Source organism: Pongo pygmaeus, chromosome 4 (genome assembly GCF_028885625.2).
Source record: "Pongo pygmaeus isolate AG05252 chromosome 4, NHGRI_mPonPyg2-v2.0_pri, whole genome shotgun sequence".
NCBI lineage: Eukaryota > Metazoa > Chordata > Mammalia > Primates > Hominidae > Pongo > Pongo pygmaeus.
Window position 1 is genome coordinate 179,005,039 of NC_072377.2, and position 18,922 is coordinate 179,023,960.

At 39.1% G+C, this 18,922-nt stretch overlaps 1 protein-coding gene across 2 annotated transcripts; it reads left to right on the forward strand.

The window, feature by feature from the left end:
• The first annotated feature begins 1,518 nt into the window (after positions 1–1,518).
• Positions 1,519–18,516, forward strand: C4H5orf47 (chromosome 4 C5orf47 homolog). Of its 2 annotated transcripts, XM_054489118.1 has the most exons (5): positions 1,563–1,943; positions 10,484–10,569; positions 12,031–12,130; positions 13,537–13,572; positions 16,594–18,516. In XM_054489118.1, exons 1-4 carry the CDS (start codon positions 1,622–1,624, stop codon positions 13,554–13,556), a joined length of 528 nt encoding a protein of 175 aa, XP_054345093.1. In that variant the 5' UTR covers positions 1,563–1,621; the 3' UTR covers positions 13,557–13,572; positions 16,594–18,516. The 2 variants fall into 2 exon arrangements, with proteins under 2 accessions (XP_054345094.1, XP_054345093.1); XM_054489119.1 differs by lacking the exon at positions 12,031–12,130 and having other exon boundaries at positions 1,519–1,943.
• Positions 18,517–18,922: the final 406 nt, after the last annotated feature.

Sequence of the window (18,922 nt, forward strand, 5' to 3'; positions counted from 1 at the left end):
ATTAGCTGGGCATGGTAGTGCACGCCTGCAGTCTCCGGAGGTTGAGGCAGGCGAATCGCTTAAACCTGGGAGGCAGAAATTGCAGTGAGCTGAGATTGCATCACTGGACTCCAGCCCTGGTGAAAGAGCAAGACTCTGACAAAGGAAAAAAAAAAAAAAGGGTTAGTGGAAACCTATTTGTAAAGTTTAAATGTAAAGAAATTACAATGTGCACCTCACAGGTTACGTCCTGAATGGACAACTATCTCTCACTGTGTGCCAGATGCTGAATATATGCCTTATTTTGATTTATCCTCACAACTCAGTTCTCCTGAGTTTACATTTGAAGACACTGGAGTCTCAGAGAAAGAAAGGAGCTGGGTGTGGTGGCTCACGCCTGTAATCCCAGCACTTTGGGAGGCTGGCAGATCACCTGAGGTTAGGAGTTCAAGACCAGCCTGGCCAACATGGTGAAACCTGGTCTCTACTAAAAATACAAAAATAAGCGGGGTGTGGTGGCGCTTCCTTGTAATCCCAGCTACTCAGGAGGCTGAGGCAGGAGAATTGCTTGAACCTGGGTGGTAGAGGTTACAGTGAGCCGAGATTGCACCATTGCACTCCAGCCTGAGTGACAGAGCGAGACTCCATCTCAAAAAAAAAAAAAAAAAAAAAGATAGAAAAGGGCTGGCCCAAATAACCCAGCTGGCCAGTGCCTAACCAGGTTAGGCCTCAGACCCCTGTCCCCCCAGCCCTGTGTCTCTTGGGGATCACAGCTCCATCACTACCACCTGCCAGGCCAAGGGCATACTGGAACCTTCTGGCAGCCAAGGGCTCTGTGTTCTCCCCCAGGCTCCCAGCGTCACGTGGCTAATGCTCCAGGCTGCTCAAGTCCCGTGTGGATTCCTCACTCTGAAATCCTCCCGCACCCAAGCATGGGGGCGTCTCCCTAGTAGTGACCTGGTCCCTTTCTCCCACCCTCTTCTTGGAGTAGCTCATTTCCTCTGAGGGGTCTGCACCTTGTCATCGTCCCCAACCCAACACCCGCCCTCTTCCCACTTCCCTCCATCTCCCCTGGGCCTCTCACCTCCCAGGAGCGTGCCATTCCCCTACTGCTGCAGCCCACACAGTGACCGGCTCCCTCGCTCTTTAAGCCCAGCTTTCTCCCTCCAGCCCCCCACCAGTGGTCTGGCCCTAAGTTCCCTGCCCCACCCTGTATGGTGGTCCCCGCCACCCCCACGTGGTGATCTGGCCTTAACCCGTCACCCCATCCCTACTGGGTAGTCCTGCCCTAACTCCACCCTCCCATTCCTGCGGGGTGGTCCGGCCGTAACCCCCTCCCCTCATCCCCACGCGGTGGTCTGGCCCTAACCCAGTCACCGCATCCCTACGGGGTGGTCCGGCCCTAAACTCGTCCCCCTCATCCCTGCGCCATGGTCCGGCCCTAACCCTTTGTCCCCCCCATCCCCACGGGATGGTCTGGTCCTAACCCCCCCATCCTCGCGCGGTGGTCTGACCCTAACTCCCTCCCCCCGCAATCCCCGCAGGGTGGTCTGGCCCTAACCGCTCCCCGCACCCCTCGCCTGCACAGTGCGCCGTCAGGGCGTGTTTGCTGAGGGCCCGACAGCCGTTGACTGAAGCTGCGATGGCGGGGGCAGGCCGGGGTCGGGAGCAGGACTCGGCGCGCTTCGTCTATGTGACGCGCTTCGGCTCGCATCAATGCGGTGGCGTCCTGCACCTGGGCGGGCGCGGAGCTCAAGGCCTTTGGGGTCAGGGGCCTGGGGCTGGCTGTCGCCAGAAGCCGAGGGAAGCGATGGCGGTGGCCGGCGTTCAGGGTGGCAGCAAGCTGCCCCCCGGTTCCCAGCGCAGGGTCCCCACGACCCCTGGTGTGGAGGCTGCGGCCTCTGCCTCCTCCCAGCTGCAGGCGTCGAGAGTTCAGAGCGGCACCAGACCGTCGGCGCGTGCAGGTGGTGCGGCGGGGCGGGGCGGGGCGGGATGGCGCGGGCTCAGCTGCCATCTTGCGGCACGCGGGAGGCTGGGGGCGGCTTTCCTGTCAGGCCGTGTTGCGAGCACGCGCGGGGGAGGAGAAGCCCAGTAATTCCTTTCAGAGGGCCAGCTGTGGCCGGCACGGGCACCTGACATAAGAGGAGAGGTTGTTGAATGGAGCCTTTACGGCCCCCTCACGGAGGCTTTTGGTCTGCGTGTTTCCGTTCCAGCTGAGTGAGATTCGTTGAGTTCGCAAATCCCCTCACCTGGAAGACCGACTTCGGGATGCTGTTCAGTCATCCTGGCTAAAAACAGCATGAGCTTTACTTTTAAATCAGGAAATGTCTTAAATTCAAAAATTATCCTCCCATAGGTTTTGGATATGTCTTGATCAATTTATTCCTAAATATTTAATCTTCTTTGCTGTTGTAAATGGGGTTTCTTTTTATGAAACTCCCTCTAAATGCTTACTGTGTATAGGAAGCCAATTTATTTTTTTTTGAGACGGGGTCTTGCTGTGTTACTCAGGCTGGAGTGTGGTGGTCCAATCACAGGCTCACTGCAGCCTTGACCTCAGCCTCCTGAGTAGCTGGGACCACAGGTGGGCACCTCCATGCCCAGCTACTTTTTTTATCTTTTGTAGACATGGGTGTCTCCTTGTGTTACCCAGGCTGGTCTCGAACTCCTGGGCCCAACTGATCCTCCTGCCTCAGCCTCCCAGCCCTGGGATTACATGCATGAGCCACTGGGCCAGGCCTCTTTTGGTTTTTCTTTTTCTTTTTCTTTTTTTTTTTTGAGACGGAGTCTTGCCCTGTTGCCCAGGCTAGAGTGCAATGATGTGATCTTGGCTCACTGCAACCTCCGCTCCCCTGGTTCAAGCGATTCTCCTGCCTCAGCCTCCCAAGTAGCTGGGATTACAGGCACCTGCCACCACGCCCAGCTGATTTTTTTCTATTTTTAGTAGGGATGGGGTTTCACCATGTTGACCAGGCTGATCTCGAACTCTTGACCTCAGGTGATCCACCCGCCTCGGCCTCGCAAAGTGTTGGGATTACAGGCGTGAGCCACTGTGCCAGGCCCTCTCGTGGTTTTTCTAAGTCCACTTTACTGAGGATTAATTTACATATGTTTTGAAGAGGTTTGACAGATTTATACACACCCTAGTAACTGCCACCATAATTGAGATATAGAACATTTCCATCACCTGTACTTATTGAATAACAGCTTTATTAAACTATGGTTCACAGTGCATACAATTCACCCATTTCGCATGCATAGTTCACATATTCACGGTTGTGCAACCATCACCGCTATTTTAGAATATTTTTAACCCCAAGAGAACCCCTGTATCCATTAAACATTGCTCAGCATTCTCCCTATTTGCCCTCCTTTACGCATAAGCCCAGCCCTAACCAAGTACTAATCTGTTTTTTGTCTCCATAGATTGAACCATTTTGGACATTTCGTATATGTTGAATCATAGAGTATGTGGGCTTTTGTGACTGGCTTCTTTCACTTAGCCTATTGGTTTTTGCATGCTAATTTTGGATCCTATTAACTCACTGGATACTTTTATTATTAGTTTTATCCTTGATTCTCATGATTTTCCAGGTATCAATATATATTATTTGTAAAGAGATATAATTTGTTTCTTTTTCACCCATTCTTTGCCTGCAATAGATTTATTTTGTCTAATTGCATTTGCTAATACCTCAAGGGCAATGTTGAATAGTGTTGGAGATAGCAGGCACCTTAGCCTTATTCCTGACCATAGGGAAAATGCCTATAGTGTTTCCCCATTAAATCAGGTACTGGCTATATGACTAAGGATTATATATTTCAAATATTACAAAGTATCCCTCAATACTTGTTTTTTCAATGTTTTTTTTTTTTTATCATGAATGGGTGTTGATTTTTGTCAGAGGGTTTCTCAGGTCTATGGGAGATACTCTTTAGATTTGTTTATTAGTATGGAATGTAATATAAATGGATTTCCAATTATTGTACCAACCTTGCATTCCTGAAGTAAATTCTACTTGGTTTTGGTGTGTTATTTTCCTAATACAGTGTTGGACTCTGCTAATAATTTGTGTATAATTTTTGTATCAGTATTCAGGAGAGATAGTGATCTTTAGTTTTTCTTTGTACTCCTTTATCTGGTTTAGGTGTCAGAGCTGTGTTTACTTCATAAAAGGAATTAGGAATTTTTCCTTTTCTGTGCCCTTGGGTAATTTATAGAATGTTGGGATTATCTTGTCTTTGAAGCTTAGGTAGAATTCTTCTGTAACTATTAGGACCTAGTGCTTTTTGTGGGATAATTGCTTAATAACTTTCTCTATATTTTCTATGGAGATTGATCTTTGTAGGCTTCCTAACTCTAATAGGTCAATTTTAGTAATCTGTATTTCTTTAAGTAATTATCTATTTCGTCTGGGTTTCCAAATTCGTTTGCATAGATGTCTGCAAAGTAGTGTCTTGTGATGTTTAAACATTTTCTTGTGTTTTAATGGTTGTTTCCCTCTTGTCATTTCTTTTCCTATGTATATGTGCACTCTCTCTTTTTCTTGATCAAGTTAGCCAACATTTTGTCTATTTTGTTAATTTTTTTTTTTATTAAACTAAGATTTTGGCCCGGTACAGTGCCTCACACTGTACCTCTAAGTTTATCACTTTGGGAGGCTGAGACGGGAGGATTGCTTAAGGCCAGCAGTTCAAGGCTGCAGTGAGCTATGATATGGCCTTCAGCCTGGAGAGACAGAGTGAGAACCTGTCTCTAAAAAAGAAGAATCAAGGTTTTGATTTATTCATTAGATATTTTGTTTCTCTAGTCTCTTCCTCATTAATTTCTGCTTTTAATATTATTATATTTTGTGCTTTCTTTTGGTTTACTTTGTTCTTCTTATACTTTTTTTGTGAGCAGGGAATTTAATTCATTTATTTTTATTATTGTTATTAAGTGTTTAGTGCAGTGAATTTTCTTCTAACCACTACTTTAAATACATCCCATAGATTCCAATAGGTAGTGTTTTCATTGTCACTATTTTTAAAAGAAATTCTGTAATTTTTAACTCCTTTCCATAGAGTTGCTTAATAGATTTAAAATTTTTAAGTTTTCAGAGTGTCTCTGATTTTTATTTTTAATTTTTGCTAGTAAACTCTAGGTTTATTGTGATCAGAGAGTATTGTTTGTGATGCCTTCATTTTATGGATGTTACTGGTATTTTCTTTGTGACCTAATTGATCATCCTTTTTGTTCTTTTCACCTCAGAAACCATGCCATTGGAAGACTGCTCCTTTAAATCATGCTTGCCCCTTTAAACTGAGTCTGTCCATTATATTGCATGCTTAGCATTCTGTGTTGTGTCTGTCTCTTTAAATTTCTTCCCTGTAGTCTGTACTCTGATTTGCCTAGTTATTTTTTTAATACTATTTTCAGATTTAGAATGCATTTAATCTTAATGTTGGTCACGTCAGCTCTTTTGAGGCATTTTTGTAGTGTTTCTAGTTTCTTTTCCCTGCTGGCCAGAGCCCCTGTAGGTCTAGGGCATATGGGATCATAGAGCAGCAATTTAATGTTTTTTTCTCATTTTACTTACAGTTGTTTTGCAGCTTCAGCATCCTTTGTCTTAAAGTGATGCTGAGGGTGTGGTTTTTTGCTTGCTATTGTCTTAAGCTACCCAGAAGCCCTGCGTTAAAAGATTTTGAATAAGAAAAGTGATAGGAGCCAGGCGTGGTGGCTCACACCTGTAATCCCAACACTTTGGGAGGCCAAGGTGGGCAGATCACGAGATCAGGAGTTTGAGACCAGCCTGGCCAACATGGTGAAACCCCATCTTTGCCAAAAATACAGAAACTAGCCGGGTGTGGTGGTGCGCGCCTGCTGTAATCCCAGCTACTGGGGAGGCTGAGGCAGGAGAATGGCTTGAACCCAGGAGAAGGAGGTTGCAGTGAGCTGAGATCATGCCACTGCACTCCAGCCTGGGTGACAAGCAAGACTTTGTCTCAAAAAGAAAAAAGAAAAGTGGTAGGGTCAGATTTATTGTCCGTGCTGTACAGGGGAGACTGACTTAGAGGCAGGTTAGACTGAAAAAAAAAATCTCAAGTTGAAAAATATATAAATATTTTGTTTGCTATTCTTTCAAAATCAAATTTACTTTGATAATTTATTAAGTTGGTGCAAAAGTAATTGTGGTTTTGGACCTTGAGTTTTAGGTCATTATAACTAGGCTCAAGCACATATTTATTAATCAAAATAGGAACCATTTCAATAAACACATTTTTGCCAGCAAGAAATAAGTTTGTTTATTCGTGTAGTATAAAAGTCCACGCTTTGGGATTTGACGAACACTTGGGAAGTATTTTCTGTGTTCTGCTGGTTGTGGAAGCATTTTCCCTGCAAAAAGTTGTCCAGATGCCTGAAGAAGTGGTAGTTGGTTGGCAAGAGGTCAGGTGAATATGGTGGATGAGGCAAAACTTTGTGGCCCAATTTGTGCAACTTTTGAAGCATTGGTTGTGCAGTGCGTGATCTGTCGTTGTTGTGGAGAATTCAGCCCTTACTGTTGACCAATGCCGGCTGCAGGCATTGCAGTTTTCAGTGCATCTCATTCATTTGCTGAGCATACTTCTCAGATGTAATGGTTTCGCTGGGATTCAGAAAACTATAGTGGATCTGACTGGCAGCAGACCACCAAGCAGTGACCATGACCTTTTTTTGGTGCAAGTTTGGCTTTGGGAAGTGTTTTGGAGTTTCTTCTCGGTCCAGCTACTCCCACCTCCTAGTTTTCCTTCCTCTGGATCTGATCATGTTACCCCTGTCACAAAGGAATTGGGGGGTGGGAGAGATTGGAGGCCAGAGAACAGTTACAAGACAGTTACAGTAGTCCAGTGGAAAGAGTGAAGGCCTGAACTAAGGCACTGGCAGTGGAGGCAGAATGGACAGGATCACATAGCTTACTGAAAGAGAGAAGGAAGAATTGCGGCCAAGTCTGAAGTCTCTGTGCTGGGCAACTGCGTGGATAATGGAGCCACTAACGTTAGTGACCACCCTGCTGTGCTTGCGAAGCCAAGGTTATAGTCAAGGGAAGGGGGTCCTGGTGTAGACTTACGTTTAAACCAAGCCAGAAAGTGCTTAAGTGCTTAGGTTTTACTCAGTCTTGGGTGTACTTAATGTTTGTTTTTGTTTTTGTTTTTGTTTTGAGACAGTGTCTCGCACTGTCTCCCAGGATGGAGTGCAGTGGTGCGATCTCGGCTCACTACAACCTCTGCCTCCCAGGTTCAAGTGAGTCTCCTGCCTCAGCATCCCAAGTAGCTGGGACCACAGGCGTGTGCCACCACGCCTGGCTGATTTTGTAGTTTTAGTAGAGATGGGATTTCACCATGTTGGCCAGGCTGGTCTTGAACTCCTGACCTCAGGTGATCCACCTACCTTGGCCTCCCAAAGTGCTGGCATTACAGGCATGAACCACCACACCCAGCCCTTAATGTTAATATTAAGTAGACATTCATTAAATGTGTCACCCTCTATGGGGAAAAAGATGAATTTATTCATTCAGTAACATTTATTTAAAACCTATCATGTTGTGGGCACTAGGTCAGATGTTAGTGACACAGATGTATCAGACAAGTAGTCTGCTCTCAAGGGACTTATTAATTAATGAATAATGGAAATATAAACTAGTAGATATAAGTGTTGTAAGAGTGAGCTGAGAATAGCTTTGATAGTCAAGTTCAAGGAAAGAAGGGGCATAGATGCAGAAAATCAGGGGACATGAATAGAGAAGTCACTAGTGGGACAGTAGAGGTTATCAAGAGCATTGGCTTTGGAGTCAGAAAGGCATAATCCTTGGTTCTGTCATTCATCAGCAGGATAATATTGGCCAAGTTAGTTAACCACTATTATTCTCAGTGTCCTTATCTGTAAAATGGGGGTAATGGTTCCTACCTTAAAGGGTTGCTGTGAAGGTTAAATGAAGTAATACATGCAGAGTGCCTAGCACAGTGTTTGGCACAGAATTAGTGCCCAGTAAATGCTGGCACATTGAACGGAGATGGCTTGAAGGGAAGATGGTGATTAGCATGTCTAGCACACAGTGGACATGTACTATTTATTGAATGAATGAAAAGTAAGTTTTGGACCACATTATGGAATACCTTGGAGACTGTCATTTTTATAGTCACTGAAGATTTTTGAATGGTGGGGTGGAGTAAAGTTATCAGAGACAGGTGCACTTCTGGAAGATAAACTTGTAAGCTGTTTGGAAATGTACCGAAGTTTAGAGATTCAGGAGTAGGCAAATCAGCAACTCTTCTAACATTTCAAATAAGACTAATAAATCAGGCTAGTTCCCTGTCCTTACAGAACTTGAAAGCTGCATTTATGATTTATATGTAATGGAAGATGATGAATGCTGTTGTGGAAGTACAAATGAATGCTTTGGAAGTGGTGAATAATTTGGGGAATGAGAGAATCAGGGAAGGCTTTATGGTAGTGGGAGCTCCATGAGATTAACACATGGGGCTGAGATAGGAGAATTAGGTGGGGAAAACATGTGAACAAAGCACCGAGTATGGATCAGTGATGGACAGCGATTAGGAAGAATGACTGGGTCAGAGTGGGTTGAAAGAGGACTAGAGAAAGATTTGAAACATAAGTCAGGACAAAATCCATGAAATACACTGGAGCTAGTCTCAGTACAATACAAAAAATGAGTGGAAGAAATATGTCTTTTTTCTTTTTCACATCTTCTGTACTTGTATTTTAGATCCCCAAGTAATTACGGGTAGACTTGATGACTCCTGTGTTTTCTCAAGGAGTATAGGTCTATGTTGGTAAGACTTACAAACAAGAAACATTTGGGAATGATGCAAATATAGTATTCCAAAGGTTGTAGGCATTTAGAGGTAAGGATAAATACGGGTTTATGAAGAGCAGAGTTTCCCAAACTCAAATTATTTTCCTATGCCATATCTGCATATCATCTGTACTATTATTTACTTAATATATTTATTTAAATAGGCACATTTTCCCTTTTAACTAAATTTCTTTTTAGAACACTTTAAATCGTTACTTCAGTGGAAAACTGTACCATTTGCTATAAATAGAAATTAATTAGAAACAAATATAATAAAGGCAAAACAATATTATTAAATTCTAGCTAAGTAGGTTGTCTGCTGAGAGTTGTCTGTGGTCACAAAGGGAGATGCAAGTCTTAGAGAAGTCTTAATAACATACTGGTACCAAACTTAGACTTTCTGCCAAATGTAATCAGAATATTGAAAAAAACTGGAGAGAGAGTTTCTCACCATATGAGTTAATATTCCTTAGTGCTATGTCTATATGTTTGTGACCTGCTCCAAATCAGTGGCATGTTTCTCACAAATTGCGAAATGCCATTTTAGAGCATATTCTAGTTTATTCAACAAATGGAATACTTATTGTATAGCTGATATCAATAGAATTGGATACTGGATCTCTAGTGAAGAATAAAACACACTCCTCAAGTAAACAGTGTGATAAATCCTGTGATACCTGAGCCAGAGGATGCTTTGTCAGATCAGAGAAGTCTCCCTGGAAAGCTAAGTATTGAAAGAGTAGAAGAAAGTGAGATATAGAGCAGTGGTAGCGCAGGAACAAGGTGGGGAAGGGTTGAGGTGAGGGCATATTCTAGACAAAATGAGAGCCAATATAAAGGCTTTCAGGGAACACATGCTCGTTATTTTATAATTTTGTCTTTGGAAAAACAAACCCTTGGGTTTTCTTCTAACAGTTAACATTTGGGAAGGCAGCATGGTTTAGTGAGTATTCAGGAAGCCCATTCACTCTGGATAACCCTTATTAGTACTACTATGTATGTGGTAGTGTGAGTGGAAAGATGACTAAGACACACATGGCCATTGCCTTCCAGGAGGTCAGAGCCTAGTGGAGGAAACACATGATAAAAAGGTGGGCTGAGTGCTATGAAGAAGGTGTTCTCGGAGCCATGCTGTGTGTTGAGCTGCGTGTGTTTGAGGGAAGGCTGTAGAGAAGAGGTACGTGTGAGATGAGTCTTGAACAGGTAGAAATTTGCCTGGGAGGGTGTGTGTGTGTGTGCGTGTGTGCTGAAAGTGTTAGAAATTAGATACATTTGAGGTACCACAAGGTATTGTGTAGTTGGAAGTGTAATGTCTGTGTGGAGTTGCACTGAGAAGAATGGAGACTGTAGAGATACACTGGGGCAACATGTGTTATCTGGTATTTGTTCATTCTGTTGTTGGTCTTTTTGGGACTAGCCTTACAAACCAGAAAAGGAAGACTGAACTAGCTGGATGATTTTCTGGGTACTTGCCAGATTATGTCTAGTTTTCTTGGTTGTTTTCAACATGTTATTAGTGAACTGGTAAACCAGTATTACCTGGTGATCAGAAATATACCAACAAGTATAAAAATCCCCAAGGAGACCTCAAGAAACATTTATATGGTTTCTATTTTCAGATAGTAAATCCTTATATATGTTGACCTTTTCACTTTCTTCTTAAAAATTAGGTTTAATCCAGAAGGATGCAGCTAAAAAGTATGATTTTCCCATACCATTGAATGAAGCTTCCAAAATAATGAAGAAAAAGAAAAAGGTATATTGCTGTAAAGGAGAATGAGCAATATTTGAATTTTAGATCATCCTCTCTAAATACAAATGTGTAAAGATATTCAAGACAGTGAAAATAGTACCATCTTTTGAATAATTTAATTTTCTGAAATGAGAAATAGAAGTAATTCAGAAGAAATGGAACTGGGTTTGGAAATATTTATTAACCATAAAGAATTGTCCTTCCAGTGTTATACCAGTGAAGGTATAAAACACATTTTAATCAAAATGTAACCCCACTGGAGGATTTTTCAAAGCATGATATATGTTCCACAGAATATAATCAACTGTGATAGATAATGTAGTATAAGAAGAAAATCACAGATTTCATAGAAAAGAATAATGTATCTATGTTGGTCTTTTTAAAGACAAGGAATATGTAATAGGTTTCTAGCAGGCAATCTGAGAAGGATGATCCACTGCTGCTGAACTGTTCTCGCTGCTAGTTGTCAAAATGTCATGGTAACTTGAGTGTTTTGAACATATTCAAGATCGGATGCTCTGCAAGTCTTTGACTGCCACTGTATGTTTATATTTCACAGCATCGTTTATATTCAGTTTAAAGAAATTATTGGTTGATAGAGACACATAACATTGTGTTGTTTCTGAGCTTTGAGTTTGTTTGATATCCGTGTATGGTATAAAATAGCATTAGAGGTTAGTAACTCTTGCACCAAATATATTTTGAGTGAGAATCTAATTTTCCCACTGTACTAAGAGATGTTTCTTCTGAGAACCAGTTCCTTTTAGGTGAGGAGAAAAGAGCAATAACCAATACTTCCTTTTAATTACTGTGTGCCAGATACTAGGGTAAGTGCTTTACATATGTATTAAATATTTTTTTCCTTAATTCTTATAATCCAATGTATGAAGTTATTCCTAGATGAGATTAAAATACTCTCCCAGGCAACTGGAAAATGGCAAAGCCAGAATTTGAGCCTAGATCTATTTGTTTGATTCTATAATCCGTGTTCTTTCTATTCCGGTATATTTATGTTCTCTAGTACTATTGCTTTGGTATGTCCTAGGATAAATACTTAATTCTTAACTGGAATAAAATACATTTAAAAAATCAAATCATTGCCCAATGGTTTAATCATTGGAATATAAATTCACAGTTTTTTAAAATTAGCTTTCAGAATGGAATGTGTTAGAATCAATTAGGTAGGATTTTGTAGTCATTGCCTTTGAAAGGCAACTTCATCCAGGACAGTTAATTTAAATACTACAGGGAGGAAATTCTAGGAATTTTGAAAAAGAGAACAGATATTTCAGTGATCGTGGGTAAACAATTACACTTAGGTTTTAGTTCTCTAAATACTAATATAGCCTTATAAGGATGATATCAATTGACATACAACACAGTTGAGTCATTCCCAGTTGCCTCCATGAAAATATATTCCTACTTTTCTGCTCAGCATTCCTTTACTGTGCTTATCTTTTTAAGGCTTTAGTATGGAATAGAGTATACAAAGTCATTTCAAGAATGCTTGAAGAAAATGAAAAATATAGACACAGGCTGAAATGCCAAAGGTTATCTAGTGAAAGTAAGTTAACACAATTTTTATTGTATTAAAAAGAGTGACCTCTGTAACAGTTTAGTTATCCTGGGATTGCATGAGATCAGTAGTTTTCTTAATTGTCACATTCCATATATAGAACTATAGAAATGAGACTACCATATTATCACTATTCATCATAATTAGAAGTACAGAGCACCTGCAAGCAGTGAGCGCAGAGAGCACAGGTATAGGAGTGAGTGGAGGAATGTAGAAGGTGTGTGTTGACTGAAATTTACTGAGCAAAGGGAACATACTTTTCTGTTAAATGTGAATCTTAATGCCAATTAAAAAATACAAATTACAAAGCTCATCGGTATTGATGAAGAAAAACATTTTAACTGCAATATAAAATTATACATTGTGTCACTTCACGTAGTCATTTCCTCTCCATGGAAGCTATATTCCTACTTAATGCATTTAACAAAATCTACCCTTGAGTTATAGCCTTGATGTCATTATTTCATTCCTGGAAAACAACTCATGAATTAAACCGTGCTCTAAAGCTGCTTCACTATTGAGTTGATATTGTGGTCAGAGCGAAATTAGATGTAGTCTGGTGTGTTTATTAAAATAATTTGTAGTTCTGGATTTTCAAAAAATTAAGTTGGATAAAATTTATGTAACTAATAATGCAATGTGAATTGATACATCACAAGTTATTTTCTTTCCTTAACATGCATTTATTTCCTTAACATGTCTTTCTTTCCTGCACATGCTATCATGAATGTTTCTGTGAGTTCTTAGTACGGTCATTCTATGGCAACTTCTATTTCATAGTCAGTAAAATTGCAGTATTTAATTTCGTGAAGAATATTTTCATAAGATAATCATGAAAACAGAATGCCATTTTGCAAGCAGTGGAAACTTATGATTCATATAATATTGCATCAGTGGTAGCATGAATTGTTTGCAATAATGGCATATTAGTGATAATGTGTTTCACTTTTCTTATCCATTTAAGAAGGAGAATGAGGTGGGGGGTGGATAGGAAAAAGAAGTCAGAGGTATCTTAAATGAAAAGGATGTTTGAATAGGCAAAGCAGTGTGCAAAAAACCTGGACATACTTCTGAGTACTAATTCAGATCACTGCATAACTTTGAACTTGTTGGGTTCTTTTCTGCCTCAGCAAGAGGCCTTCTCTTAAATGTAATCTTGTAAGGATTATTTAACAACTTAAAATAATATGCTGTGTTTTCCATAAATAGCCTCTTGTAAACCAGTTCATTATTTTACATTACAGTGTTAAACTAGATTACAGAACTTCTTTATAAAACTAATAATTATGTTTAAAAATGTATTATAACTTGTATTCCATAATATGTATTTATTAATGGGAAAACCAGTGCTAGAGGCCAACTTAAATTTTCCTTATTTTTTATGTTTTTTGCAGGCTCAAATTACACAAGATGAATCTTCTTATCTTCTGGTAAGAATCTATTTAGGTAATAATTATAGAGTATAGATTTTTTCCCTTCCCTTCTGTATCCTCCCTTCTCTAAACATTAGTGTATAACCAATCATTGCTAATTCCAGCCTATTTCCTTTCTTAAATACAATGTTTGGCACATAGTAGGCACTCATTATAATACTTATTGACCTTTAAAACTTCGTTTGGGCCCCATGTCCATCATGCTATTAGAAATTCTCTCTCTGTGCTCCATGTTTTTCCTTCTTCTTTTTCTTTCTTTTTTTCTGTCGTACCCTCTGAGGGTACAATATACTACATTATTCTGAGGGCAGAATCTTCTTTTTGTTTATACCTCTACTTAGTCCTCTTTTCCTTTGAATATACTGTCATATTTAATGCTATCTTACTACTGCTCCCTTTTATGTCTTAGTGTCCTGCAGGCTGTGTTATGGCCCTTGTCCTGCCTCACTTACCATATTTACCTTTGCCACCACCTAATAACAAATGCTGTCCTAGGAGTGATTGTTGGTCCCATTCTCTCTTTACATATTCACTCTGAGATAACTCACAGATTTTTATAGCTTCAACTACTCTTCTGGGTATATTACCCTTAAATCTCCATCCTACCCTTGACCTCTGGTCATGTACCTCTGGTTTTCTTTAGGCTGTTCTACTTATTTTATTTTATTTTTTGTCACCTCTACTGAAATCTACATACAGTTATCCTTTTTTTTTTTTTTTTTTTAAAGAGACAGGCTTTTACTCTGTACCCAACCTGGAGTATAGTGACTCAATCATAGCCCACTGCTGCCTCTAACTCCTGGGCTCAAGTGATCCTCCCACTTCAGCATTCCCTCCCAAGTAGATAGGACTACAAGTACGCACCACCATGCCTGGCTAGTTAAATTTTTGTTTTGTATAGGTGGGGGTCTAGCTATGTTGCCCAGGTTGGTCTTGAACTCCTGGCCTCAAGTGATCCTACTGCCTCAGCTTTCCAAAGTGTTGGAATTGCAGGCATGAATCACTGTGTCCAGCCGAGAGTATATTTTAGACATGAATATGAGCAAATTCATGGAGTCAAGAAAACGTTTAGGGAATGTACACTTTGATTAAAAATTGTTTAACACAGTAACCTAAGAAAGGTATAAAAGTATACTGAGATAGTATTTCAAAGAGTCTAACCTGAATTTTGGGCTGAGGATTTATACTTCATTCAGTAGGGAATGAAGAAATGGAACATTTTCTTTTATTCTAAATGATTTCAAATGTACAGAAAGATTATTAAGCTAATACAAAGCACTCCAGTATATTGTTTACTAAGATTCACTGTTTTTTAACATCTTGGCACATTTGCTTGCTCATTCTTCTTCTCTCTCTGTGTATAAATACTTCAGTGTATATAACCTAAGAGCAAGGGTATCTTTTGTATAACCACACTACAGTTATCAAATTCAGGAAATTGAACATCAATATCAAACATAATTTATAGCCTACATTTCACTTTTTTCCCTATTGCCCCAATAGTGTTTTTAATGGGAACTTTAAAAAAATTTTGGTACTAGATATACAGTTCAGGATCATGTATTGTGTTTAGCTGTCGTGTCTGGTCTTCCTTAATCTGTAGCAGTTTGTCAGGCTTTCTTTGTCTTTTTTGATATTGATATTTTTGAAAAATACAGGCCTGTCATTTTTCAGGTTATTTCTCAAGACTTGCTGATGCCTACTTATGATTTGATTCATGTTATGCATTTTTTGGCTGGAATGTTGTATATGTAATGTGACTTCCCAAAGGATTGCATCTTGAGTTATGTGATCTTCACTGATCCCTTATTGATGATGTTAACTTTGAGCTCTTGGTTAAGTTGTTATCCATTTATAGGTACTGTTTTTTCTTTTGTAATTAGTATTTCATAGGAAGATAGTAAGAGTATGCAAATATCTTGTTTCTTTATGAATATATAGAACATTTTAAAGCAGTGGAGCTATCATTTGCATTTTAGAAAGAATATGATGTCATTTGTGGAAAGATTTGGAATGGAGGTGAAATAAGAGGTGAAGAAAATCTGGGGATTGTAATAGCATCCAAGTGAAAAGTAAAATGCACTCAAATGAGGGTTGCAGAGGGTGCAGAGAGGAGATAGATGATCAGGTATGGGGATAAGATGATACTGAGTTTTGAGAGTGAATAAGAAATAAGGAAGTCAGGAGAAAGGACTCATTTTATGAAGGTACTGAGTTTTACTTTTGGCATGTTGAATTTTAGGTAATAGTGAGGTACTCAGGAAAAAATGCTAAGTAAGTTATTGGAAGTGTTGTACGGGAGGTAGTGTGATATCTGTAGTGCATAAAGGTCATATGTAGTTCTAACAGTAGATGTAGATGAAGACTTTAATGTGAAGATGGAGAGAGAGGAGAGGACCGAGTACAGAGTATCAGGCAATGCCGAGGATAAAGAGGAATTTTCAGTTTTGGAGTCAGGGATTATAGGGACTTAATCAGGAGTAATGAGAGAGATGATTGTGGGGCTGAGGAGGGAGACAAATGAAATTCGCAGGAGATCAAGGGATTGGGAGTTCAAAGGAGGGCAGATACCTTGCTTAGTGAGAGTATAAGGGTATAAAAAGTAGGAGCATAAAAATATGTCATCTAGGAACATTTGAAAAGTTTCAGCACCTAGAGGTAAAGCACAAGTTCCAGTGATGACAGTGTCTAGGCAATGGCCTTGGTTGTGAGTAAGTGGCCTGGAGGTGAAAGCCTGTGACACAATGTTTCTGTGACACATTTCTTGCAAATGGGACTGTTGAAGTCACCAAGGGTATTGGCAGGAGTTGGAGTTGAAAAGAAAAATATGAGTTACATAATTGAGTCTGTTGGAAACTTTTTACGTTCAACTAGAGAAAGTAAAAGTCATTAAAACAGTAAGTACAGGGAGTTTCTAACTGTTGCTTTATAGCCTTAGAAATGCTAAAAATTTTCAGTGACTACTGATGATGATATTTTATATTAACAAGAATTCAATTTTGTCATTTTTAAATTTAGGATTAACCTATCTTTGGATGTTTCCCAAAGAAGATTATGATGTTTCCCAAAGAAGATTATGAAGAATCTAAAGATGAAACATTAAATGAATCATAATTATTTGTTAATTTTGATGTGTTTTATTAGAATTGGGACTTTAGTAGTCGAATAGAAAAACTACCTTCTTTATAAATTAATAGTATTTCTTTGCTACTTAGTAATACCTTTAGTTAAATATTGTTACCATATGCATGCAAGTGTTATTTTCAAAATTAGTACTTATTCTACATACTTTTAAATTAACCTTATACATAAAATTTAATTAGCATATCAATGCAATTGCATGAATTTTATAATTACCAGCTTTTCCATTTTATTAATGAGTCTACTACTGCTGCTTTGTTCATCTCTTCTTTTAGATGTAACTTTTAAATTAAACTTGGATTCATTTAAATTATTTTTGGCTTCCTCTAAACTTCTCAGTTATTTAATGGAAAAAACCTTAGAATTTACATAGCAACGATTATTTTGGGTTTTAAAACTAAGCTAATGATTATTTAAGCCATCTTTTCATCCTAAGGAAAATTAGTAAATGTATGCATTTATAATATGGATATATTATAATGGACAATATTATAATATGGATATATTATAATGGACAATATTATAATATGGAGTATTTTAGGAAAATTTTTGGGCAAAGATCAGAGGAGATGCCCTTTACCTTGCCAGGCCCCTAAGTAATACATTATTTTTAAGTCAATGAATGAGAGGATTAGAATTCTGAAAATCATTTAGAAGTATTGTTTAATAAGTCCTTTTTTTCTACTCAACATTAAGTAGTAATCAACTTTTACCTCCGCCAGTTTTTCTGCTTTTTTGCTGGTACGATCTCTCTTTCTAAATTGAATCAAAGACCTAGGTGGAACTGGAAACTTAGGAGGGAAAGACAAAATGAGGCTTGTTCATGATCAAATTCTGTGTATTCTAGTTGCTTCTTTCCCTTGGAGTGGCAGGTACTTTTATATCCAGGATGATTACAATGATGACATCCATCCTTTTTTGGGGGCATTGAGAGGGTGGGCTTCCTAATTATTTTACAAAGGTATTACAAAGTGTTAATATACAAAATTCTCATAAAATAGTACAAGTTGTAAGGACTGTAAAGTAATTCATAGTTTTGTTTTTTCCTCTAATAGTTATAACTTAATTACTTCAGGAGACTACGACAGTGTAGAATTTGTGGTAACATGATCTTCTAGTGACTATTTATCAAATCCACCTGTTTCCAGATGAAGGACACATTGCCTGGGGAAATGGCCTCGGTTTTTTTGCCATGTGGGCTCTCAAGTTTCCCTGCATGGAGGGTCACACAACTTCTTTATATTATGCTGGGTAAATTTCAGGCTGCTAAATCCTTGGGTGAAGCTTCAAATTTTAGCTTATGCAACTGAAGTCCATTGCAAAATGAGACATATTAACACTGTTTATACTGTAATTTATGCTGCATAAAGTTTTGTGGTGAACGTGAGTGAGGATTTTAGGTTTGCTTCAATGTATGTTTATATTTATGTGACTTATACAACTTGGCATAGTAGTCTTGTTTTAATTTACTAGGTATATCAGTATTTGTTAGATTTAAAATAAGAGTCTAATGCTGGATACAAACTCAGTTTATTTCACTGTTCTAGAACCATGGAGGAATGAAGATTCCCACTGAAATGAATGTTCTAAATATTTGTTCTAAATCTTTTACTTTTTGTTTAATAATTTCTGGTGAATATGTGTTCAATCTGTTATGTTAAATAGAATATAATAAACATAAGACTTTTCTTTACTGATACATCACTGAACATAAGCTGCAAAACTGTAACTTATTTCTGTTCTATAATTTCAGTAGGGGCTAATGACCCACCCCTGCTACATTAAAGACTTCAGACTGCATTGTGGTCCTGCCTTCTCTTCATCTCCAGCCCAAAGTGTCATTTGTCTAGTTTTCATGAGTAGAAACATTCACTCACCAAATCTATATCTGACTCTTTCCTCTGTGTAGATGAAAGGCATTTTATTTTAGCCCAATAGTCTAATATTTGCAACTTACGGTTTGGGTTCTGCAGTGGTTGTTTCATGCTTAGTTGTGCAGGGAAGGGAGGGAAGAGATCTTCTAGTGGTTTTAATGAAAAATTTTGGTGAGTACAGAATAAAGAAGAAGCGTCAATACTCCAAAATATCATTCAGCGATTTATTCCAGGTCACCTGAAAGGTTTCAGGTAAACTTTCAGGAGAAAAAAAAAAAAACAGTGGAATCTTTAAGCATAGGAACTAATTAAATTCAGGGTATTTTTACATC

Bases quoted from the DNA above. Each gene is read 5' to 3' on its own strand.
- C4H5orf47 (XM_054489118.1), top strand. From the start codon at position 1,622: ATGGCGGGGGCAGGCCGGGGTCGGGAGCAGGACTCGGCGCGCTTCGTC. The intron at 1,944-10,483 runs GTGGTGCGGCGG...CTTAAAAATTAG, and splicing joins CAGACCGTCGGCGCGTGCAG to GTTTAATCCAGAAGGATGCA. The intron at 12,131-13,536 runs GTAAGTTAACAC...TGTTTTTTGCAG, and splicing joins CCAAAGGTTATCTAGTGAAA to GCTCAAATTACACAAGATGA.